Source organism: Physcomitrium patens, chromosome 24 (assembly GCF_059467195.1).
Source record: "Physcomitrium patens ecotype Gransden chromosome 24, ASM5946719v1, whole genome shotgun sequence".
NCBI lineage: Eukaryota > Viridiplantae > Streptophyta > Bryopsida > Funariales > Funariaceae > Physcomitrium > Physcomitrium patens.
Window position 1 is genome coordinate 13,285,889 of NC_143433.1, and position 24,681 is coordinate 13,310,569.

General features: G+C 38.1%; 4 protein-coding genes across 18 annotated transcripts; 2 read left to right on the plus strand and 2 right to left on the minus strand.

The window, feature by feature from the left end:
- The first annotated feature begins 1,749 nt into the window (after positions 1 to 1,749).
- Positions 1,750 to 5,443, plus strand: LOC112276747 (urease accessory protein G). Of its 12 annotated transcripts, none has more exons than XR_016500479.1 (8): positions 1,750 to 1,872; positions 2,862 to 3,035; positions 3,266 to 3,448; positions 3,722 to 3,782; positions 3,902 to 4,103; positions 4,272 to 4,533; positions 4,653 to 4,757; positions 5,161 to 5,443. XR_016500479.1 is itself a non-coding variant. In XM_024508384.2 (8 exons), the coding sequence occupies exons 2-8, from the start codon at positions 2,881 to 2,883 to the stop codon at positions 5,254 to 5,256; spliced, it is 924 nt and encodes a 307-aa protein (XP_024364152.1). In that variant the 5' UTR covers positions 1,750 to 1,872; positions 2,862 to 2,880; the 3' UTR covers positions 5,257 to 5,443. The 12 variants fall into 12 exon arrangements, 6 of the variants coding, with proteins under 6 accessions (XP_024364152.1, XP_024364155.1, XP_024364150.1 ...); XM_024508384.2 differs by having other exon boundaries at positions 4,272 to 4,393; XR_016500481.1 differs by lacking the exon at positions 1,750 to 1,872 and adding an exon at positions 1,873 to 2,004.
- A 1,419-nt stretch (positions 5,444 to 6,862) lies between these two features.
- On the plus strand, positions 6,863 to 11,322 carry LOC112276744 (putative N-acetyl-gamma-glutamyl-phosphate reductase, chloroplastic). The gene is made up of 13 exons (XM_024508378.3): positions 6,863 to 7,102; positions 7,465 to 7,662; positions 7,777 to 7,884; positions 7,996 to 8,082; positions 8,320 to 8,370; positions 8,770 to 8,841; positions 9,236 to 9,355; positions 9,480 to 9,540; positions 9,668 to 9,748; positions 9,921 to 10,000; positions 10,164 to 10,253; positions 10,459 to 10,587; positions 10,840 to 11,322. Exons 1-13 carry the CDS (start codon positions 7,046 to 7,048, stop codon positions 10,945 to 10,947), a joined length of 1,242 nt encoding a protein of 413 aa, XP_024364146.1. The 5' UTR covers positions 6,863 to 7,045; the 3' UTR covers positions 10,948 to 11,322.
- Positions 11,323 to 14,222: 2,900 nt separating this feature from the next.
- Positions 14,223 to 18,380, minus strand: LOC112276745 (uncharacterized). 4 transcript variants are annotated; one of them, XR_002968143.3, is made up of 10 exons: positions 17,842 to 18,357; positions 17,046 to 17,384; positions 16,719 to 16,791; positions 16,342 to 16,454; positions 16,025 to 16,109; positions 15,698 to 15,770; positions 15,438 to 15,493; positions 15,169 to 15,244; positions 14,766 to 14,831; positions 14,223 to 14,404 (listed from the first exon to the last, which is right to left on the minus strand). XR_002968143.3 is itself a non-coding variant. In XM_024508380.3 (10 exons), exons 1-10 carry the CDS (start codon positions 17,991 to 17,993, stop codon positions 14,324 to 14,326), a joined length of 1,104 nt encoding a protein of 367 aa, XP_024364148.1. In that variant the 5' UTR covers positions 17,994 to 18,380; the 3' UTR covers positions 14,223 to 14,323. The 4 variants fall into 4 exon arrangements, 2 of the variants coding, with proteins under 2 accessions (XP_024364148.1, XP_024364147.1); XR_002968142.3 differs by having other exon boundaries at positions 15,698 to 15,809; XM_024508380.3 differs by having other exon boundaries at positions 15,169 to 15,234; positions 17,842 to 18,380.
- A 2,338-nt stretch (positions 18,381 to 20,718) lies between these two features.
- Positions 20,719 to 23,870, minus strand: LOC112276743 (uncharacterized). Its single transcript, XM_024508377.3, has 3 exons — positions 23,540 to 23,870; positions 22,529 to 22,939; positions 20,719 to 22,422 (listed from the first exon to the last, which is right to left on the minus strand). Exons 2-3 carry the CDS (start codon positions 22,757 to 22,759, stop codon positions 21,124 to 21,126), a joined length of 1,530 nt encoding a protein of 509 aa, XP_024364145.1. The 5' UTR covers positions 22,760 to 22,939; positions 23,540 to 23,870; the 3' UTR covers positions 20,719 to 21,123.
- Between the last annotated feature and the right edge of the window lie 811 nt (positions 23,871 to 24,681).

The window sequence follows — 24,681 nt, forward strand, 5'->3', positions numbered from 1 at the left end:
CAGAGAAAAATTTGCATTAGCAGACAATAGTAGCTTGATTTTTCATATTCAGGAGAAAAAATAATCAGTTGTGAGTGTATACTAAGCATCAAATTTTTGTTCCTACTTGAAGAGTTAACTTTTTAAAGAGAACAATTAAACATGTCCTAGATAATACAAGTTTTATAATTGAAGTATTATTCTACAAGGTAATTTGATGTCACCTTTTTTCTTTCTTCTTCTTGCATCCTACTTCATAAAAAAAGAAACATAAAAGCCTAGTTTTTGGAACATGGATTGTTTCTTCAATACCATATCTATGTCTCTAGTTGACCCCCACTTGATAATATTCCAAGTTTGTTTTGTAGATTCTTGTCTATAACATCAAAGAAAAAACTTGTGGATTGCATTTTCTCACAAATGAAGTTGTGGTTGAATTCCATGTCCAACATTAAGCTACAACTGGAAGAACTTATGGTACCATTGAGCTCCTAGCCAATTATGGTCTTTGGACCAAGATTCAATATCTACCTCAAGAATGTGATAGAAAATTTGTAGTGTTTGTGTGGAAGAATAACATTGATATTGTCTTGTGATGTAAAATGGTAGCTGATTGTACCAACATGGAGGATCCCAACTTCAAACCATGTTGTTCTTTCACACAGAATTTCATTATCTTTGGATTATTCTAAACAAACTTGAAGTTGAGAGTAGCTCCTAAACAACCTCGAAATTTTTAGCAATTTGTTTATAGAGCACAATCTGTTAGAAAATGAGTCCAAAAATCTTTCACTAGCTTATTGTTGTAGAATTTTTTTTAAAGTAGGGTGTGAATTTTGCTCCAATTGGAGTAGCTGCAAATGTCAACAATAGAATTGAGCAAAAGTTCAAATAGATGTAAGTCACAATATATGTTTGAAAGATTTTTGGAGCATTTTGCCACAAGTTGGGCAATCACCCTCCTTTGCTATTTTTTATTTTTTTTATTTTTTTCTTATTTTTGTTGAAAGTATCCACATGCAACTATACTACATAAAAAATTTAAATATTTTTTATTTGCATTTTTGGAAGATCAAACTTGGTTTCACTATTGACAATGTTGATTGTTCCAATATAAGATTGCATTGTTGTAAACTTGAGATTGGAATACAAAGTTGTTTAGAAAACATTGCCTTGTCAAGGAATTTGATGCAAGTAAGATGATATTGCTTTATTTAGAGAGAAAGAATATTATTGAAAAGAACTCTTGAATGAGACTCATAGAGTTGGGAACAAGAAGGGTTGAGATGAGAGCTTAGAACGAGAGGGGTGGAGATGAGGGCCATGATTGTAATGATGGTTTTTGGAGATGATCCACTTTTTTAATGATAGTTATAATAGGATGGATTGATTTAGTAAATAGGTGGGTCATTTTAACATATATATATATATATATATATATATTCATCTTTTGATTTGACATTCATTTCAAATATTTTTTTTCTTCCTTTTTTTTCCTACATTTAATAACTATCAATCATATTTGTACCTACTCCAAAAAGAAAAAAACAATACTGCACCATTACATTATTACATATTACAAACCCTTTTTTCATGTAGTGCAATATTCTATGAACAACTCCTCACCAAATTCACAAAAGCAATAAACAACCTTCGTCATGACTACAGCTGTTACCCTGGTCCAGAATTCCTTAGTTACTTTTTTTCACTTTCACTTTTTCAACCTTCGTCCTGAGTTTTTTTTATAGTAAAGGGGCACCCACCCAACACACCCCATAAAATTCGGAGATAGATACGAAGTGATCCAGGTCCAATCTCAGCTGTCGCCGCAGCGTTTCTCCGGCAGCATATTCACACAACAACTACACACAAAACCAAGCAAGCACCACTTGGGTATTGTTCAGTCCAGAGCTTGCTTGCTTGCTCGCTTCTTCATGCTTTGTTAGACACAGAGATCGTTAGGTCATTCTGCAGGCAGCAGCAGCAGGGGTTGATTCTCTGAGGAACGTTATGAATATTCCTCAGGTCGAAGCTCGCATCCGCCGATTACCCCATTCTAAGATTGACGAACGGGGTGGGTTCAAAATTGGGTGCGAGGACGCGGAGCTGAGTCGGAGAATCTCGCCCTGGTCACGAGCCCTGCGTTCCTGCACGCGAGATTCCCCACACCACCGCTGCGCCACCTCGCACCCTCGCCCATTCCGTCGCTTAGCTCTTACAGGTCCGATCACACTTTGGCTGCGTTTTGCAGACTCCCAGAGAGCTTGACGAAGTTTTGATTCGTTGGGACGTCGTGAGCGAACTCTCCTGAAGTGTGTGCTTGTAAACGCCGCGCACGGCCCTGCGCTTGCGTCTCCGCCAGTTAGCAATTTTCCCGTAGGACTTGCACAGTTGCAGCTGTGGAGTGATTTGTTTGCAGTTGGCTGGATTGGTAGTCTGCGAGTGCTGGGGCCTGTTTGAGCGTGTGTCGATTGCTGGTACTTGGGCATCTGGTTGTGATTTCTAGGTCTTTCCGGATTGTAAGAGTGCTAGCGAAGGTCTCCATTAGTGGGTTTTACATGCGCTCAGCACGTGCCGATGTGGCCACCCGGTGTTAGCTGAAACGTGGGAGAGCAGAGGATTTTGGATTTTGGCGGTTTTGGTGACTTCAATAGTTTGTCCGTAGAGCTTCAAAGGAGTTTGAAAGTTTTTCTTACGCTCTTGTGTAGTTGCAGTTTCTTCTGTTAGGAGTTGTTCGTTGATTTGGAGATTGATAGGAGCCAGGGTTTCCCTTGCCGAGCTCCGTTTTGGAAGCTTTGTGCGAGAGCCATTGCGTGTAAGCATCTATTGTTCAGCGGTTGACGTAGGAGTTGAGGTTTTGATTATTGACTGGGGAACTGTAGGTGAAGGAGGTTGATAGCTATGGAGGGCCACTCCCACTCTCACGACCATTCCCACGACCACAGCCATGATTTATCCCATGGCCACTCGCATGATCACTCTCATGATCACTCACATGACGATCATACTCACGATCATGATCATCAACACGGCCTCGACCATAGTCATGCCCACCCGTGAGCACCCGTCGTCCTTCTTTTTCATTGCATTGAGGCTGTTTGTGTTCGCTCATGTTATGCGGGTATTTGAGAAATATTCAGGTGTTTTAGTTTGGCATAGCCTCGAGCTGGTGACCAATTCTTGTGTAATGCTTCTAGATCCATTTGGAGTTTACAGCATCTTGATTTATTGTAACACCGACCCAGCACAGGCTTTGATTTGGGTTGTGTTCAATGTGGATAAATAGGGCTCAAGGAGAGTTCGTCGGTGCTGATGGGAAGATATACCATTCGCATGACGGGTTAGCTCCACATACGCATGAGCCTCTGGAGTCTCCAGGGTTTTTCAGCAGACGAGCTGCACCTCTTACAACACGAGACTTTAAGGAACGAGGCTTCACAGTGGGAATTGGCGGGCCAGTTGGCACTGGGTATGTGTTGCAGAATCAGTCTTACATGATCTCTGCTGTATAATGAACTTTTCTAGTCCAGGTAGTGAGTTCTTGTGAACTTAAGAAAGTGTGGAGGGAACAGAATGGAGGATGGAAACTTTTTTGAAACTTTAGAAAGTTGTGTTTGTCAACTGCAGGCCAGGTTATTACTTTTATGTCTGATCAATTTGTAGTTGTACATTTGTGCTACAAGGGAGTAATCTTGTTTTAAAAGTTCAGTCGCGGTAATCTCTTCTGCTTTGAACATTCCAGGAAAACAGCGCTTATGTTGGCGCTGTGCGAAACCTTGCGCGACAAGTACAGCATTGCTGCTGTGCGTTCTAAACCCTTATATTGCTCTGTTGCCCTTTAATCACTGCATTTTATTCTAGACAGTGTTTGTTACTGCTTCTGCAATTGATGATTCCTTGAACACGCTGTATTCTGAGGCAGGTCACAAACGATATCTTCACTGAGGAGGACGGAGAATTTTTAATCAAGCATGGAGCGCTTGCTCCTGAGAGGATCCGTGCAGTACAGACTGGTGGCTGTCCACATGCAGCGATCCGAGAGGACATCAGCATAAACCTAGGACCTCTCGAGGACCTTTCGCAGACTTTTAAAGCAGATATTCTACTGTGCGAGTCTGGAGGAGGTAATACTCCTCAGTATCTTATTACGGTATTGTTAATTGGACTGGAATTACACGTATTACCTGTGTTTAAATGATAATGTAAAGTTTCATTCGAAATTGGATTTGGAGTTTCGAATTTCTTGAAGAAGCCTGTTGTTAATCCTCGAGTTTGTTGTGAGTTTTCTGCAGACAATCTAGCGGCAAACTTCAGCAGGGAGCTGGCAGACTACATTATTTACATCATTGATGTATCCGGTGGTGATAAAATTCCTCGCAAGGGTGGTCCAGGCATCACTCAAGCAGATCTTCTTGTAAGATTTATTGAAGATTACAGAATGTAGAAAAAGCACGTAGAAGGTTGTCTACGATCGGCAAAAGTTGAAAAGTGCGAGTTGCAATCAGCTAGTTGTTTCTGGCAGTGGTGGTGTCTGCTATCTAATCTTGAATGAAGGTTTACGCCATTCAGTACCTTGAAACCAACTGTTGGTTAAACAACGTTTCGCTAGTTTGTTCTCTTATGTATTTAGAGCCTTGTAACTGGGAACTTGATTTGCGTTTTATTTACCGCAGGTTATAAACAAGACTGATCTAGCGGACGCAATTGGAGCAGATTTGAAGGTCATGGAACGTGACTCATTGCGTATGCGTGATGGTGGCCCTTTTGTCTTCGCACAGGTACCTCCTTCAGATTCTTGGGATTATTATTACTCAACCGATTTTTATTTCAACTACCTCTGGTTTTAGCTAAATTGGAGATGAACCTCAAAGACTTGAACAATATATTAAGTTGGAATGAAAAAAACTGAAGACTGAATTGGTCATCGTTAGATAGAGTTTGAGAAGAGTTGTTTCAGGTTAAGAGTACGGAGAATGGTATTTTAGTTTGGTGCCTCCTTATCTAGACTATTTTCACTGACCCTGGGAACGAAATACACATTAAAGAGCCAAAGCATCGACCGAAATTAGGTGAAGTTTAAAGATATCTTTATCATCCCTTCTGTGACTATTGATCGTGGTTGATAATCTCTTTCTCTGTATTTTGAAATTTTGCTTATTTATTGCACATTTCAATTTGCAGGTGAAACACAAAATAGGCGTTTCAGACATTGTGAACCACGTTTTGAAGGCATATGAAGAGAGCAAGAAGCCCCATCATCATGCCCATGAAGATTAGTACGATACCACAAAACTTCAAATTAAATAATATGTTCGCATTTGCTGGGTTTGTGTCATGAAAGTTGCTGTTTGACTTTCAAACGCTTCTTCTACGAACTATATATCTGCTGGGAATTTGTAACCATCCGTTACTGTTCATGGAAGAGGTTTGATTTTGTAGTGAAATGCCACAATCTTTATCTGTCGATGGTGCATCAATTGTCGTTCTAAAAGTGCACTCTTATAAATCACACGTAAATGGATCCTTTCTTTTCGACGCATGCATGTCATGTAATCTTTTGAAAGAAGTGGAAAGACGTCGCAAGAATGCAAATAGTCGAAAATGTTAACAATCAAGAGTCACATCGGAAGAAGTGATAATCATTGTAATTGGAATCTATTTGTAATGTATTTCTCAAGGCAAATTTGTCTCTCAACCTGTCGCTCTTTCACAGAACTACACAAAGCAAAGTAGTACAACATTTTGACTCCAGAAAAACCAATAAGCAAGATTTGTGCAGGATAAAATAGCTATAACCAGCGTAATTTCACATACTGTTACAATGTGTGGAGTCAAATGTCCCCGGAGTGCCTTGAATACACTAGAGCTCCACACTTCGTGATAGTATGTGAAATTATACTGGTTACAGCTATTTTGTCTTGCACGAATCTCGCTTGTCAGTTTTTTGGGCATTCACATGTGCAATTACTTTGCTTTCTTCAGTTTTGTATGAGTGACAGGTTGAACAACAATTTTTTTACATATAAAGTTTTTAAAACAACAATAACACATCTCATAGTTGCAATATATCTAGAAACATCTTCACCACTTTCTTTATAAAACAATTTCATAACTTTCTTAGTAATTTGACTATTTCTAATAAATGTAAAATTGTTAACATAGAGACAACATGTCTTAAGTACGAAAAAAAATTATATCTTTTGAAAATTTAAAACTTTTAACTTAAATTGTTTAATGAAATTGTAGCAAAATGATATATCTACAGAAAAACTTAAAATACATATATACATATATGAAACGATTTAAGATTTAAAGTTCTAATCTTAAAGATATTTAAATCTATGTATTTTATACAATATATCTGAATATGTTCTATCACTATTATGTCTAATTTTATCTTTTAAAAATTGTAACAAAAAATAAAATAAACATTTCAAAATCACAACAAAACATTCAAGTTAAAAGAAAACATGAAACATCAATACAAATACAATCAAATGTAATGTAAATATTGTGTGTATATATATTCATATATTTAACAATGCTCTCAAACAACACCTAATATGTTAAAATTGACGAAACCATTTTAAATTAAATAAATAATTAAACAAAAAATGTAGTATCAATGATTGCACATCGAAAGAACAAAGAGCATTAGAACATGTGCACGAAAACACATAATAAAAAAGTAAAAAGTAAAATAAAATAAAACTTCAACATCAAATACATTATCATGCCTTACAATCTTCACGGATAGATAAAAATCTTCATATCCAGACATGCACACACACACAGTCTTTATTTACATTATCCACCACTCTACGGTGGAGACTGGCAGAGCTAATAGGCTCGAATAAGGCTTTCGGTACGAGTGTGCCGCATCGGTGTATCGTTGCATCGCACCGTCCTTGTCGTTGCCAGATTGTTGCGAGATTTTGCTTGTAGGGGTAAGGGACCCCATTCAGCGTTGCTCACGCACGGAAAGATTTCAGCTTGGTTTGTGCGGGTCGGAGGTTTTGGAGCTCTTTCTTTCAGGGTTTTAGAGGCTTTTCCAGGGTTTAGGGCCATGGCTACTTCAGTACAAGCAGGAATGGCGTTGATTCCCCGGTCTCCTTTCGTTGAGGTATTACATTCCTGTGACTAATGTTTATACTCTTGCAGTTTTCTTTTGTCAATTCTTGATTAATGGTTGGCCATGTTTGAGTGAGTACATATTTGTACAAATACGGGTGTTCGTGTGATAGGAAAGAGCTTATTTAATTATTTATTTTATAATTTTATTTTTACTGAATGACAATGTGGGCGTTGCTGCGAGTCTAAAAATTGTTGATGAGTTGAAAGGTGGCGCAAAATTGTAAGTCAGATTGGCTGTGTATTGGATTCGCGATGTTTTGGAATTAAAAATCGGCTTGACGATCGTTGGATTGCTTGTTGTGTTGTAGTTGTGTTTAGAGATTGGCTAAGTAGACCGGATTTTGGTTCCAGGGATATGGAGTCCCCACTAAGCAGTTCTTGAGGAGCGCGATGGGTAGCGAGCTTCTGGTTGCCTGCAGAGGTGCCAGGACTAGCATGTCTGTAGCACCGGCTTCGAAGAACCGAGAGGTAGTTAAATCCTCCAAGGGCGGTCAGAGTGAGACGGTGCGAGTGGGTGTTCTCGGCGCCAGCGGGTACACTGGATCCGAGGTGCGTGTTCAGCGTATCTCGGCATTGTCAGTGTTTGGTTTCACTTGCATAATTTGGCAGCCATATTCCTCTATCATTGTCGTAATGAGCTGCAAATTGGGGAGTGTTGGATAGATCATTCGCCTGCTAGCGACACACCCAGTCTTTAAAGTGACAATGATGACAGCCGATCGAAAGGCAGGCCAGTCCTTAGCATCCGTCTTCCCTCATCTGGCTACACAGGTTTGGTTCGAAACATCCTTGCAACACTTAACAGAATTTTTTTTGAAGTAGTGTTCTGTGGTTTTAATTCTAGTTTTGTGCAGGAATTGACGTGCTTTGTGCTCGTTCCAGGATTTGCCGAACATGGTCGCAGTCAAGGATGCCGATTTCTCGCAGGTGGACGCTGTATTCTGTTGTCTTCCTCATGGAACAACTCAGGTGTGTACTTGACAGTGTATCTTTTGCTAATCGGTGGAGTTCTCTCGTTGTTGTAGGTTGCGACTGTATACTGAGGTGTTCTTTTGGTTTCTACCAGGCAACATTTTTGAGGACTATGTGATGTTTTGGGCAGCCGTGGATCAGTGGCTGCTATCCTTTGTATTTGGAGCATTGGGGTAGGATTCTGAAGTTTTATCTTTGTAGTTTAGATGATGAACGTGCTCGTGTATATTGCAGGAGATAATTGCAGCTCTTCCGGACTACTTGAAGGTTGTAGATCTTTCAGCGGTAAGCAATAGATCAAGGGCCAAAGACCTGTGTCATTTGCAGCTTTAGTAATGCTTTCCGTGCTAATAATGTACTGTGTAGCTTTTGCATCCCTTGACTAATCCTGATTTTTGATGAGGACTAATTTTAGGTAGTCGGTTACCTGTTTTCACAGTATGGTGTGTCTCACACAGTACTGATCTAGATAAATATGTTGGGTCACTCCAAAAAGTTTCTTTTAAGAGAATGTTTTCTGTGAGTGGGGTTCTAAATACTCCAAAGGGCAGAAACTGGGTTCATTTGTCAAGCAGTTCTGGAACTTGTTTTCTACGCTTGCCAGTTCACAATACAGGAGTGATATGTCAAAGACCGATTAATGGAGTATGTGAATGATAAACTTGTGGTTAGTAAATGGTGCAGGATTTTCGACTACGGAACACAAAGACGTATGAAGAGTGGTACAATGGACCCCATCGTGCTCCTAAGCTACAGGTTTCTTTCTCGAAATATCTTTTAATCCTTTTTCTCAGCTTTTTTTTAATGGTTCTCATAGAATTTTCCATTTAACGTGAGTGAGAGCTTTCGATAAACTCAACCAAGTTTAGCTTTGCTTACCTATTTGTACTTATTACAGTGCATTTCTATTTAAGCCAAATACGTCCTTGTTTCATCTAGTTTCATCAGATTGATAAATGCATGGTGAACCAGGCAATTTGTAGATGATTTTTGAATGTGCTTTAGTCCTCAATCTTGAGTCTAACACCAAGTTTGATGAATGTGGGGTTTTCTTTGAACTGAACAGCTTGTAACCAAGTTTCCCAAAAATCGAGAACTTATCTCAGAATGAATCTATTGACTCTTGTTTCAACCTCTGTTGAATTTGCAGACTGAAGCTGTGTATGGATTAACAGAGTTATATAGAGACGAAATCCGAGCAGCGCGTTTGGTTGCAAATCCTGGGTGCTACCCAACTTCAATTCAGCTTCCTTTGATTCCTTTGCTAAAGGTGCGTCCGTCTCCCTAAGCAATTCACTGAATCTAGAACTGTCTTTACAATATTGTGTTGTCTCATTAACAATGTGCAGAATTTTGAGTTTATATCACTTATTTTCTCCTACGTCCTTTCTCAGGCCGGATTAATTGAGAAGGATAACATTATCATTAATGCGAACTCTGGAGTCAGTGGTGCAGGTACATAACATATTATTTGCTTTAGTTCGTAGTTTCCCAACTGGATATTTTATTCACGTGTAATCAGTGTGAGAGTTTAGTGCATATGACACTAGCACTTAATGTATTGGAATTTTGTCATGTATAGGTCGGTCTGCGAAGGAAGCAAATTTATATACGGAGATTTGTGAGGGCATTCATGCTTACGGAATTACTAGACATCGTCATGGTAAATTTCCATTTGCTTCCATGTTCACTCCTTATTTTTGCCAGTGTTTCCAGTCAGAGCTGTAACAGTATATCATTCGTGTTCGTGGTAACACGCTCTTGCAACTTTAATCAAACTTGAAGCGATGTGTAGTAATTTATTGTTCCTCATGTGGTTATCTGTTATGTTGCAGTACCTGAAATTGAACAAGGACTTGCTGACACAGTTGGTTCTGATGTTACAATCAGCTTCACTCCAAACCTCATGCCCATGGTAATAATCTGCACGGATTTCAAGTTCAGAAAAAACATTATAGCTTTAAATTATGTATCGGAGCTCGTAGTAATTAATTTGTTTTATTAGCATCTTTGCCTACAAGGCAAGACAACCTAACTTTCCCCACTAATTGTTGCTCCACTCTAATTTTGTTTCGCAGAGCCGAGGAATGATGTCTACCATGTTTGTTGAAATGCAACAAGGCGTGACAGTGGATGTCTTAAGGAACCACCTTGTCGAGCGATTTTCCGTAAGTTTCTTGGCCTGCTAAGGTTCCTTGAGTTAATTATCTCATTCTTTTCGGAATAAAAATCTGCAACCTCCCTGAGGATATGTAGCCAGTTTCCTAGTCTTTACAATGCACGTGCCCTTTGTGCTTATTATAATGGCTTCTTCTTTGTGTATTCCAAATTTCCTTGAATAGTCTCTTACGTTCAGTAACGGTTATTGGGCAGGATGATGAGTTTGTTGTGGTGCTAGAAAAGGGTATAGCACCTCATACACGCCACGTACGGGGATCAAACTATTGCTTGATGAATGTTTTTGAGGATCGGATTCCTGGAAGAGCAATCATCATCTCTGTGGTAAGCTCTCAACACGCACGTTCCAATGGAAATAATTTCTTATGTGAACACCATCACTATGCCCTGAGTTTTTTCTTCTGAAACCACGGATTAGTTAGTTACATAGTTAAATATACTGGATTCATAGCGAGTGTCCTGTCTTCAGATCAACTTTCTATTGACAGACTACGCAGAAGTACACTAAAAAGGACCCTGCTGGTTGGCTTTTATGCCGTTTGTTTCTTGTGTCTGATGTAAAGTTTCTTTCTACAGATCGACAATCTTGTCAAGGGTGCATCAGGCCAAGCCCTACAGAACTTGAACCTGATGATGGGCTGCCCGGAGGAAGCTGGCCTTCTTCAGCAACCGATGTTCCCTTGATCTGGTGACGAGAATATTTGGTTTTCATTGTTGATAGACTGAGTGAGCTTCATCCGTGCTTCGTTATTATGAATTGTGTCCCCTTATGTTGATCAGTTTTGATAAGCTGGTTATTCTGGTCATTTAGAGTTAGAGAGGAGTACATACTTCTCATAGCTCACCATTTGCATTTAAGGATTAAGTAGATCCTTTTCCTGAACGCAGAATATTTGAGTGTATTGTTTGTGAAGTTGCGGATTAGATGATGTGTATGTTGAAGTAGCTTGATGTGTTTTAGTCATGCAAACATTGACTTTGTTAGGGAACAATAGTATTTTGAAACAATCAAATAATCTATATGAAAAAACTTGAGATTTTAATATTTTTCGATGAAAAGCAGTGCTGAAGTAGGTATTTAATCCTGTCATTTTTTTTTAATTCTATCATATTAATATTTCAAAGTAGAAAAATTGACAAAATATTATACACTTCGTAGGTTACAGAACAAGGTTACTGTATCAATGGGCCACATCAATAACATCGTTTTGAAGTTTAAACTGTGCATATATGTAAATGTGAATGCATGTATGCGCATCCAAGTAGTCGTGTGAAGGTGTTTCCACACTATTAAGCTATGAAACAATAATTATTTATGAAAATTATTGGGAACATTCAAAGTAGTCTCAATTTTGCTTTCGATTGTACTAACTATTACATTAGTGACAAAAAAGAATAATGAAATTCTTGATCAATAAATTTATGCCTACTTATGTTTTGTGAACCTATTATTGCAAATCTAAGGTTTGAAAAATAACATGATATTTTTAAAGTGTAGAATTGTTTTTTTGGGATGTAGGATATAACAAATACTGTCACAGTTCCAAAAAACACAAAGTTATTTTTGTATCCATAATGCATATAATATTCTTAAAAAATAAAACAAAAAATATGTTTTATGAATTGATTGTATTAAAAAAACTAGTAGAATGTAAAATTATAATTATACTCTAATATACAACAATACTCAAGTTATATTTGAAAATATTGACATAACATAATATAGAAGAGTCAATTAGAAAAATATTAAACAAATAATTTCAAAAACATGAGATTCTAATCTCTCATTGTTAGATAGGTGAGACACAAGCTAGATAACAAAAAAGATTGTAGGTTCTAAAGAAGTAATATTCATTAGATGGAATACCAAATTTTTTTGTAGTAGATTATTTACTCATAATTTGGATGCTATGCAAAGAGCCATCTAAAAAGAATATAGACTATCTCACAATAAAATAGATTGTTCTATAAATAATCTTTTAATTTTGTAATCATAGCAATGCATATGCCTTATATATGTCAAAAGATATATATATATATATATATATATATATATATAATTTTATTGATATAACCAAATTTATTCATTATTAGTATGTTGTAACATTAAATATGATTAATATATTTAATGATGATCTACCACCTTAAACTTGATTAAAAATTAGAATTATATATATATATATATATATATATATATATAGATATGCATAACATGTATGGAATTTTTTAGAGTTTTGAAATAATAGATTTGAATTACTTTTTCTTTGACTCATTATTAAAAGAGAAGGAATTATAATACCATTAACTCTTGGTCATTTCTTAAGTATTTTATATTTAAAAAATAAATGAATAAATAAATTTTTATGTGCATATGTGTGTACACATGTAATTTATTACGTCTAGATTTCTTGCGAAGTATAATATTTCACAGCATAAATTAAAATAAATTTATTATAAGATGTAATTTTTTTCAAAATTAACATTTTAAAATGTCCTTTGGACATTTTTTTAAAGAATTGGTAAAACTTTTGTTTTAATAATAAACATAGAAATGATATAAAACAAAAGAGGAATTGTTTATTTATGTAATTAATTGCAAACTTACTAAGAACTTCCATCACAACCATACAAATAAAATTTCAAAACATAATTCTTAATCCATGATAACACTAATACATATTTCAACATAATGAGCGAAAGTTTGAAACTCGATTTATAAAATAATGAAGATTTTATAATGGTTCAAAGTAATTGATAAACGATTTGAATCAGTATTAATCAATACAGCTAAAAAAATATATAAAAATACAATACTTGTATTTTTATTTTTTGAATCATAGCTTTGATATATGCATGCTCTACCAGCTTAGAATTTAAGGCTCAGTAATTTGTAAAATTACAAATTTATGAAATTACAAATTTTATGGGGGTTGATTTTGGTTCACAGAAACTAACCCTTACAATTTTACTGTATCTTGTGAAAATTTCAAAAGCACTCCTAAAATATGTCATTGAAGACCCTCAACAAACCTCTAAAAGTTGTCTAAACACACCCTAGGAAATCATTAGTAAATTTTATGGATTCAAAACCTCTCTTGGAATACCACATTTGCGAGGAGACTTCTTATCAGTATCACAGAGAATGCTCACTGGAAAAGGTTGACTTGGTATGGTCCCACTGCCACAATTTGTAGTAGTTCTAAATGCACAGATGTGCCAAGCAGCTACTATTACATCGATCCTGTACTATTTCTGAAAAGTTATGTATATATATATATATATATTCCGGATGCCTAAAGAATTCCAGGAGCATATTCTAAACCCTTATCATGTTACGCAATAAACCCTTGTTTCGTAAAACTGAGATCCGACGTAAGTGGCAATGTAGTTAGACTTGCAATCTGTTCTGAGAATAAAGTAAATAAATAAATGGAAACAAACAAACAAGCAAATACACAGAATAGCTTGAACATCGATTTTACAAGCACTAAGACGCAATAGTGAATCTTGAACAAACAGACAATGCGTTGCAAATCAAGAGAAGCATCAAGATAAGTAATTAGAGATGAGGTCCCATAGACAAATCAAATGAAGTTTCCGGACAATTGGGGTGCACTTCCTTCACTCATAATAGTGTACGCTTTGAAAATCTCTTCCAATGCATATAAGGCAAACGAGACTTTTCACTCAGGAAATCTAATGCTAACATCAATTTTAGAAAGACAAGGACTACAAGTGCCTAACATATGGTTCATAAAAATACTTGTCAGCTGAACAGCGAAAAAATGTGAATGTACGTCTAAGCATTGGCTACCACAACCAAATTTGAGACATTTGAGAGCCGGCAACAAATCCAAACCGTTGCGGATGACCACCATATTAAGCTCCTTATACTCCTTGTAGACTACGAAGAGATTTACGGAATAAATTTGTGCAAAACCTACAATGGACTGTTAAACTTCGCAAAATTTCCATCAACACGTTTATAATGTCATGAAATTGAATAGAGAACACTCGAGATAAAGTATCATGAATACTATTCCTAAAAAATGAATGTTGATTATTTACTGCCGCGCTGGCGTGTAAAGTATACGACTGAGCCAATCCCTGCTGCCACATACGGAAGCAGTGTCCAGATGCCCTACATCAAAACATGATAACATCCACAAACAATGAATAATCTCAGAAGGTTTCAGAAGATAAAATCAGAGCAGAAGTCAGCAGTAACTGTTGTAAAGTATGACACAAACTCAAATATTCACATTGTAATGTTTTTGACGACAATGCCAAGGGCAAGGTCAGGATGAGAGCCTTGATACGTAAATCTGGTTCTGCGACGTAAACTTCCGATGCTGAAAGCAGAATATCAAGGTTCTGGCTTTTCAAAAATAACGAGAACCTTGAATGCTTAACCATATCAGAAGCAGCGGTTTCAAAGACTCAAACATCGGCATTATAGAGCCAATAGATCAGAAATTAAAAAAAAGGGAAGGAATGTGTACCACGACAGCAGCAACTCCGGCTAGTGCAGCAACAGGACGGTCTCGGAGAACTACCCCAACGCTCAACTGTCAAATTTTGTATCAATGTGCTAAGCAATATAAATGCACTTTACGGAACGCTTCACATAAAAACCGTTTGCACTAATTTGTATACAACGAACCCTTGATCAAGGGCAAGCCCTCTACAAGTAACTTCATATGATCAATATGGTATAAGGAGTTTCAATTTCTAAAACCTCAACAGCTGGAGTACGCAGTGAAAAGTTATCACAATGTCACATTTGAACAACTCACAGTAAAAGAAATAATATCGTAAATCCAACTAAAGTGGACGACTCTCATATACTATTGAAGTCTTTTGCACACAACAACTATAGAAGAGTAAGTTTGTTAGAATTTATACCTGTAAAGGAAGCGTAATCAAACCACCAGCACAAACTCCAGCGAAATAGTTCGTTGGATTAATACCCTATACATTACTTGAGTGTAAAAAAACACATATATTGGCAAGCATTCGATCGCTGTATCAATCGGGTACAATCATAAATATGTATGACAATATTCACCATGTTTTTAAACCTATCAGTGAAAATTTGTGTCGAAATCAAGGTGTGGTGAAGCTGAAATCAGTAATAGCTCGGTTTGAGCAAGGTAAATATGAGAATTACATACCACAAATCCCGCAAGAAATGAGGTGGGGTTGCGTATGCCCAACGAAAACCGCTCAACTGCTCACAGTTTCCAGAAATAATCATTTAAGTTTAGAGGGTAATGGTAGAACAAGTATTGCCAATAGTAAGCACGCTGGACGTTTGAAGGTGAAGATACCATTGTAAATATATTGATGTGATCCTACATAGCAATAACTCACAAGGATAACATAACCCAAAATGTATAGCAGTACTCATTCAAGTGAAAAAGCGAAGCTTAACCAATTCCAATCAGATTCCCATGTCGTTGCACGTTGGCTTTTATTTTGTCGAATTTCTCCTGACTCACTCCCAGCTGTGCATCCCACAGAGGATACGTAACACACTCAGAATGCTGCCAAAGAGTAACTAAGCTTCTGAGTCATTATAAGTAGCGTTTTCTTCCTAAGACTGAGTGGAAACATTAATGATAATATACACTGAAAAAAAGAGTCTAACAAAAACACTGCGTCTTTGACAATACTTGTCCATCTGTACAATACCCAATCAACATTTGGAACACTTGGAGATTAAGAATTTTGAGAGAGCTTGAGAAGAATATGACTGCACCTTCTCGCATATCCGGTTGCCAGTTCCAGATTTGGCAGCCTGTCTGCCTGCAAAGAAAGGTACCATATCACTGATGCAAACGCCCCTGAAACATGCAAGATACCATTAGATAAAAGATGATAAGGCGCTATCTTCTCAAATGATGTAGAGACTATAGGAATTTCAAATAGCAATACGCTACCAATACAGCTTGACAAAGCCACTATAGTTCAATTGCCAAACATCTGAATTAAAAAATAAGACTGCCAACTTAACGCGTACTGCATAAAGGTCATTCCACAAAACTCCAATAGAAGTGTTTACAGCCCTATTCTCACCAGTAGACCCATATTACAGTCGAAAGAATGTATGGCAGATTTGCTGATAATGATGATAAAAAGGCATCTCGTGACTGATTCCATATTAGCATACGTCCCAACGTGCCACCAACCTGCAGCCATTCCATTTATGTTAAGAATATTCATACTGTCATAAAAAGTGAGACCCTGTGTTTGTTGATGCTCGAATTACAGCATTCAAATACGCATGTTGAAAAATCTCACTTCAACCGATTCTTGAGAGTAGAGTTACAATAAATCAGTGGTCGCTTCTGATTCCTGCACTTATTTAGCTAGTCTTAACGACAAGAGAGTAGATGCATGTGTTTCAAAGAGTAAGGGTTATCTTTCACATTATACCAGTAGGAGAGACGCACCCAAACATTCAATGCCTCCTCGCTCACAAATAGACCAAAACCCGCCGCCATCAGCAATAGAAAGTACATATACCTGCAACGTGCGGAAAAACATATGATCAAAACCAACGGCACAACGTCATCCACACAGTTTCTACTCTGTATTCATAAATGAAAACCAATTCTTCCATTGAACTAATTTTTCCATCGATCTAAGAAAGAAATTGACAGCATATACTTCTCCAGCCAAAGTCACAATTTTTTTCTTAGGCTGCTTCTTAACAAAAAAAAGGAGAATATGAGGTGGAGATGCCTCCGAACACCCCAAGATGGCCTTGTTGCACTTACCCGGGAGATCTTTCACTAAGAAAAAACTTGCGCCCAAACCAGTTCACAGTAAATTGCTCTACGCTTTGGGAGGAGGATGCAGATATTGACATGTCTGTTAATAGCTGCGATGCCTCCCTTTGATTGCTCCCGAACAAGTTATTGGTTCGCACAATGCCTGAGACGACCAAACCAACTGCAACAATAGCGATTCCAATTGCCACCCACACTTGAGGTTTCCTACTTGAGCTCCTAACTGAACCATTTGTGGTCTCGGGGGAAACAGGTGACTCAGGTGTTGCAGTGTCGCCATTCGTAGAAGCAGAACACCTTAGAATCCTATATCCTTCTCGTAACCTCCTGTGCAATCCACAAGACTTCAAAAAATCACAAAAGATATTCGTAGAAAATGGAAGGAACATAAGAGCAACACCCGTAAGAATTACAATCCTGAACATGGAATGCTGTGCATCATTGAGGCTGAGGAATGCTCCGCTTGACCAAGCAACTGTTTCGGATGGTGTCAATAGTTGTTCAAAAGCCTCCCAGAAGGAACGACACACAACGCAATAACAATAGAACAGAGAATATTCTAGACCTATTTCCAATTGCAGCGCCAATCTTGCCAAATAAATCATAGATCTTTGTTCGCTCAAGATACAATAACAATCAGTCAAAGCACAAGCCCATATCTTTCGCGGTTCCATATTAGCGAATCAACAACATCGCTTCTCTCCATAAACAAAGCCCAAGCACAGAATTCAAAGAGGGGGGGGGGGGGGGGGGGGGGGGGGAGGGGTGGAGGGAATGAGCTCACAAATCCAGGAAACGTGATGAAGTGCTACCACTCTTGGAAACAAGTGCAGACCCATTCAACATCGACGTCGGTTGATACACAACCCCATGAGGCCGCCAATGCAAGCGGTGAAGACACAAACGAGGAGGCAGGCAGAGGGACATGGATGCCATAGTCACCACACTTCTCTAACACCCAAAATAAAAACACAAAAGACCACACAAATACTCAGGGCTCTCGCAGCTAAACTACGCAAGGGCCCGGGGACCAACTCGGTTGCAGGGATCAAATCAATCCAGCTACAACCTCACGCTTCCCGCAAACTACACATGAACTCCAATTATTGCCACACAGTGGGGCATTGTCCACTGTAAAAGGGGATTTGAGGGGAAATCAAGAGACGGGTATTGGCTGGAATCGGCCCTTTCACTAGTGCAGCGCTCTTGCTTCGGCGACGCAACACCAGATGGCTCCATTAGAGCCTCTCGACCAGCGATCATCGTCGCATTCACGCAGCCAGCCAGCCAGCCAGCAAGCAAGCGAGCTTCACTCGCGACGCCCTCAAAGCCTCCTCACTTTCACTTTTCTTGACGCGGTCGTGGGGAGTCCGTGGTCTTAGACGGCTCTTGCCACGTGTACAGGAGAACCTCGGTCTTGGGTCAGTATCCGAGTGAGACTGATGACCGATGGCTCCCCCCTTATTTATTATTATTTGCTTCTCCTTGGTTTGGTTTCATTGGCCCTACATACATACATACATACATACATACATGTGGGCCACATTATTTATGGTCTATTTTTATTTGCATGATCGAATGAAATTTAAGATTTAAGATTTTATATTTTTTAATATTTATTTATTTATTTATTCATTTTTAACTTCAAGTTGGGTGTTGGAGATATAAAGAGAATAATAGGAAGTAAAAAGTTTTACTAGTCTTTTGTTGAATCATAATGCATGATGGACATATTTAGAGGCTTTTTGGAATATGCCATGCTATAATCCAAAAAGAAAAACAAAACAAAACTTGGGAATGTCTTTAGAAAAAAATAAAACACTCTTAAAGCATTTTCATTCTTATATTTTATCTTTTGCTTGCAAATTCCTCGTCTATGGTACTAAAAATAAACAAACATGTAAATTAAATCTTTCAAGTACAAATACAAAAAAAATAAACAGACATTAACAGATGTTTCATTTTATTGTCTTAACTATTTATTTTCATGAAATAGGATTGCCATCTTTGTGAAAAAACAAAAACAAAAACAGATTCAATACCCAAGAGTCTTTGTAACAAGCAAGTTGCAGTACTCTTTCTAAAAAGCAAAGACTGTAACACCTTGTGTAAAGTAAGTAGATTATAAAACTTGTCATATTTATGAGTTGTATTTCTTTATTATTTGAAATAAAATGCATGTATCAATCTTAAATTCTTCATATTTCTGAAGTAAACAACTTCAATTCTTATGATTATTTTTTTCTTGACTTTGCAAACCTTATGATGTCTTTTTCTTTTTTTCTTATATATATATACAGATTTCTTTTCTTTTCTTTTCTTTTCATTTAAATTTATACTCATAGAATTTTTTATCTTTGTACTAACTTTCATGCATTTCATACTCTTATTCTTCATTAACTTAGTTGAGTTTTTAGATTTTCTCACAATCCATGTCATTCATTACCACTACCATGTAGGGGTGCCTCTAATTTGCTATTTAATTTTTCAACTTTGCAAAATCGAAAATAACAAGTCATGGGTACAAATAAAATTTGATTGTATGTATACATCAAGTTATATACTTTGAAGAATTTCAATTATTTTTAATTTCAACTTAGAATATTGGCATATGTAATGTACATTAAAAAGCTTCAAATCTATACTTCATTGTATGTTTATTCTATTCTTTATACATATTCTATTTATAGAGTATAAGATGCATGTGTTGCATGAAATTGGACAATTCTCACCACATCATTCCACATATTTAGAAATGCAATACACTTGTGTCATTTTTACAGTAACTTGATTGTGGTGTAATAAAAAAATTATTAAATCTTAAAGCCATACACAATTATGTAAACAAATAACACCATATTGAGTTTGTCAAGCTTTCATAGGTGTCTTGTAAACTTGGATGTATAAAATTATTTAGTCAACAAAATTATTTAGTCAACAAATTACTTTGTTGACATATCATATGCACATTTTCTATTTTCTATTTTCTTCTATTTGTAGGTTTCAAAGACTAAGTTTGTTTTATAATATAATTCAGTGCCCCCGGATTTTTTTTTTTTTTTTAACTTTAATTTTAATATGCTCTGTAATGTCACGTAAATTGAATTCATCTAAAATTAGCTACGTTTGGACCTTTCACAAAGGAACGTTTCTATTAAGTCTTCTATACATCCCTGAGTGCTCACTTTATATTATATAATGCCATAGGGTCTCTAGTTATTAGTGTTAATTTTTTAAACTTCGATTACTTTTATAGCTTCGATTAACCTTCACTGCATACTCACGATATGCTGTTTTCTGATATATATTTTTTTGTTTTTATTTGTTTTTCTCTTAAATATTCCCTGTGCTAGATATGTTTAGATAATCGAGTAGTAATGGACTATCGCTACCGCTGCACTTTAGAGTCACTGTTTACATGTACAACTGTGATTTTATTAATAAGAATATATACAACTTACATTCCGTTCTCTTCCGGTTGGTTAACTTACCCAGTGTTATTGTTCCAAACTGGGGATAAAAAAGATAAAATAGGAGATAGTATTTCACCTGGCCACTTTTATTACTTCCTTTTCATACATCTCTTGCACAAGAGTTCTTTACACATCAACAACTGAGACCTAAGAACCAAAGCTTTCTGCAAGGTTTGTGTTCGACTGCATATTTGAAAAGTGGTAGTGGCAAGTTCCATGTTCATCTATTTTAGATTTCAACACAAACAGCAAGTTTAGGCTCTCAATGACCACCACCCCATACAACCCCATCTGTGGGCATTGGAGCCTCGTTTGTAGCTCCCCTCCAGTTTGCCCCTCTTGGGGCTTCTTGTGGGTCCTATTGAGTCTCAACATTCCTACTGAAAAGTTCTAGAGTATTAATTCCTCAGCCGTCTGAACTGGCTTGCACTAAATCACCACACCACTATCTATATCACCTTTACCAATTGCAGTTTCACGATAGAAACAGCTATGCTGCATAATACGAATCAACATCAATAACTGAATGGTTTGGCACATCAAGCCTGCCAGAATATCCACTTCCTTGCATTTGAAAAGAATGTACAACGGTGCTAATTAAGAACGTCGGCAACGACCTCCTCCACTACACTATCCTCCTGGAGAACGTTGTCGTCATCCACAATGTCTGGTTGCTCACCTTCTGGTTGAACAATGTTCGATTGCTCAACCTCTAGTTCGGGAGAAGGGTCCACGACCTTAGCTTCAGATTCTACTGACTTAAGATCTGCGGCTTCTTTCTGGGCTGCTCTAGATTCTCTATCTTCGATCTGTAGCTTCACGAAATGTTCCTTCTTTGCTTTCACCCCCTCGACGCATTTCGCAACATCACCGACTGTCGTGGGTGGAGAGAGATTTACCTTCTGAAACGAGGTAAGAGCGTCCAAAGAATGAGAGATTTTCTCTTTTTCCTTGTTCTTCACGGCTCCAGCTTTCTTTCCTTTGGATTTCCCTCCAGAACCAGCAAACCACCCATCTAGCTCCTCGTCGTTCCTATTCTTTTTGCTTAGGATCATATTTCCAACTCCTTTGGGAGCCTGAATTTCTACCTTGGAGGAGGCTGGGTTTGTGGTAACTTCTTCCGTCGAAGGAGCGAACTTCTGGAGGTAATGAAAGAGCTGGTCACACAAGATGATCTCATCTGTGTAAGGCTCTACAAAATTCTCGAGCTCTTTCTGCTTACGGTACGCTTCCCTCTCTTTCCTTTCTTCCTCCCTCTTCTCAAAGGCACGTTTCCTCTCTACAGCCTGCTGCTCTCTCCATTCCCTCTCCCGTTCCCAAAACTCACTTTCCTTAGCCCGGAAGTCTGTTCGTAGATCCTTCACCTCATCTCGCAACACTTTTATTCTTTCATATGCTACATTCCTCTCCTCAATCATTGCAGGGACGTTGATTGCCTGCGAGGCCTCCTTTTCCTTGATGTCTGCAAGAACCTTCCGCTGTTCCTGCTCCTGTGCCTTCAAGCTGTTGAGCAAGGCATCCTTCTCTTTGATTTGTTCAAGCAAAGCTGTCCTCGCGTCAGCACCCTGCGAATTCTTCTGCAGCTTCTCATCATGATCCTTCAAGATGTCGCGCGACTTTGTAAGGTCCTTCATCTGTTGCAGCACTTTCTTCTCCTCCTGAAGCGTGAGAGATGTATGGGTATGCCGATACTGAAGCTTCTTCAGCTCCTCGTCAATCTGCTCCACTCTGGAGTAAGGCAAATTCTCAAGAAGCGATCTCACTTCCGATCGCCTCCTGTCCCGCTCCTTCTCAACCACGCTCAGCTCGTTGCGAAGAGCATTTTTGGTTTCTAAGACGCTCCGGAACGTGGCACTCAGCTCGGTCAGACGTCCACGCGCTACTACAACCTCCTGACGATGTAAAGAAACGTTCGTAAATACCAACATCGAGCGAATGGGCTGAGCCCACAGAAGGCTGAGTAATAAACCAAAAGAGAAGAGTCCAGTCAGTCTCTACCGGTGAGACCATGCCTCTACTCTGCTGCCTTTTGTCCAGGATGCTCTTGATCTCCCGCACGCGGTCCTGAAGGCCATCCATCTCGGCATGCAATTTTCCGACAGTTTCTTCGAATCCAGCTTTGTCTGGTCTCTCCAACCTCTTCACCCGACGCGTAGACGCAGGCTTTGAGACTGCAACCTTGTCTTCAACCTCCACGGGCGCAATCGGGGTTTCGATAACTCCCACCATCTTGCCGAGAGAGAGAGAGAGAGAGAGAAAGAGAGAGACGTGTATATCCTACGAGGTTGCAAAATAAGCCAGCAAAGTGATAGGCAATAACACGCTCCTCTCTCAACCAAAGTACTTAAAAATATCCTCAGTGATATGAGACTGGTTCAAAACACCAGACGCCCGAATATAACAATAATCCTGCATTACCAACATCTCTTGTTCAGCTGAAAAAGCTTGACCAGTGCAACAAGGAGTGCTCTGTCCGCTCAACAGCAATCACAAACGCACAAGACTCATAAACATAACGGAACATCGGCAAGTTTGAATATTGACCAAGGACGATTGATTCATCAGGTCCACGTGCTTAATGCAATGACTAAGATAATAGAGAAAGTGAACAAGAAACAACGCAAAGGAAAAACGTCAAGTGCCGAGGACGATGCTCCTCTAAACAAACCAAAGGCAGTTTACCAAAGCATTAGCAGCACATTCGTCGCGTCCATTACAAAAACAATCAAACTCGAAATCCCATCTCCCACATTCTATGAACTTCCCGAACTCGAAGAAAACAATGCCACACACACACGCAAGAGACTAACAATTGGACATTTCACGAGTTCATAGTTCAAATCTACAAAAACTCGAGAAATGCACAACGACCAGTCACTACCGCTATGCATCCCTCTCGGTGGTGCCAACCTCAGATCCTCCCTCATCAACACCCACCCTAAAATGCCTACCTCCCTACTACTTGAAAAAAGGACCCATCACCCCACAATGCCAGAGCTTGTCAACAACCTGAAGCCGATCAACCGCGACGGTTTTAGCTGCGGCTAGATCCGCAGAGGAAGGCAGCCTAGAGTCCCACAACGACGCTCCACAGCGGCCAGAGGAAGAGCCAAAATGAGATGGGCGGAGCAGCAGGGCCACACGGCAGAGAAAGCGAGAGAGAGAGAGAGGTGTGGAAACGATTGGCGCAGCAACAACAACAACAACAACAGGGATTGATTGATTCGGAGAAACAAACAGCAAGCAAATGAAGAGGAAGAATAAGAAGCAATGCGTGCCCTAATCCCACCCTCCCTCGCTCGCTCAGTGCGCTGCAGTCGTCGTCGTCGTCTCCGGATGCCTCGCGATGCGACATTTCGATGCGTAATGGTTTCTTTTTTAGGGCATTCTGTCGCAGGAGGGGCTTCCTCTCGCAAGAAGTCCTTCTCTTGTTGACGTATCTGCGTGTTTCGGGAGTGAATGAATATGTGTGTGATAATATAAAAATAAAACATATATATATATATATATATATATATTAATACTAGTGGAAACTCGTGCCTTTGCCACCAAGAAGTTGTAAAGAAATTTGGTTAATTTGGTTGCTAAGTCAAAAATTGACCACTCTTAAAGAAATGTTCATCAAGAAAGAAAAAGGAGAAGAAGAGTATATGCATAACCATTTATGTTTCTTTAATATAATTTTAAAGATATGATTTTTTGTTTACTACAATAATTTATATAACTAAGTTAAAAAAAACTTTGGAATAAACTATACTTATAATGGTGTTTTTGTCTTTATTATATTTAAGGTATAAGATCTTGTTCATATTTGGAGAATTGGAAACTTGCGCTGTTGGGCAAGAAAAAGTATTATTATGTGTTACCATAAGTTTTATGGTCTTTTGTGCATTCCTATGAGTTTTCCAAGTTTCTATGGATTTTAATGCATTTCCTTGTGTTCCTTGAGTTTTGGTGCATTTCCTAAATTAAAAATGTTCAATATCTTTTTAAAACATTTTATTGATTATATCTACAACATTGCAAAAGTGAAAAAAAACATCAATATGTCAATCTTGGATTTTACATGTCATATATGTAGAATTAATACATGAATGAAGTTGAAAATAATAAAATAATTATTCTCATTATTTCACAAAATCGGATCACAA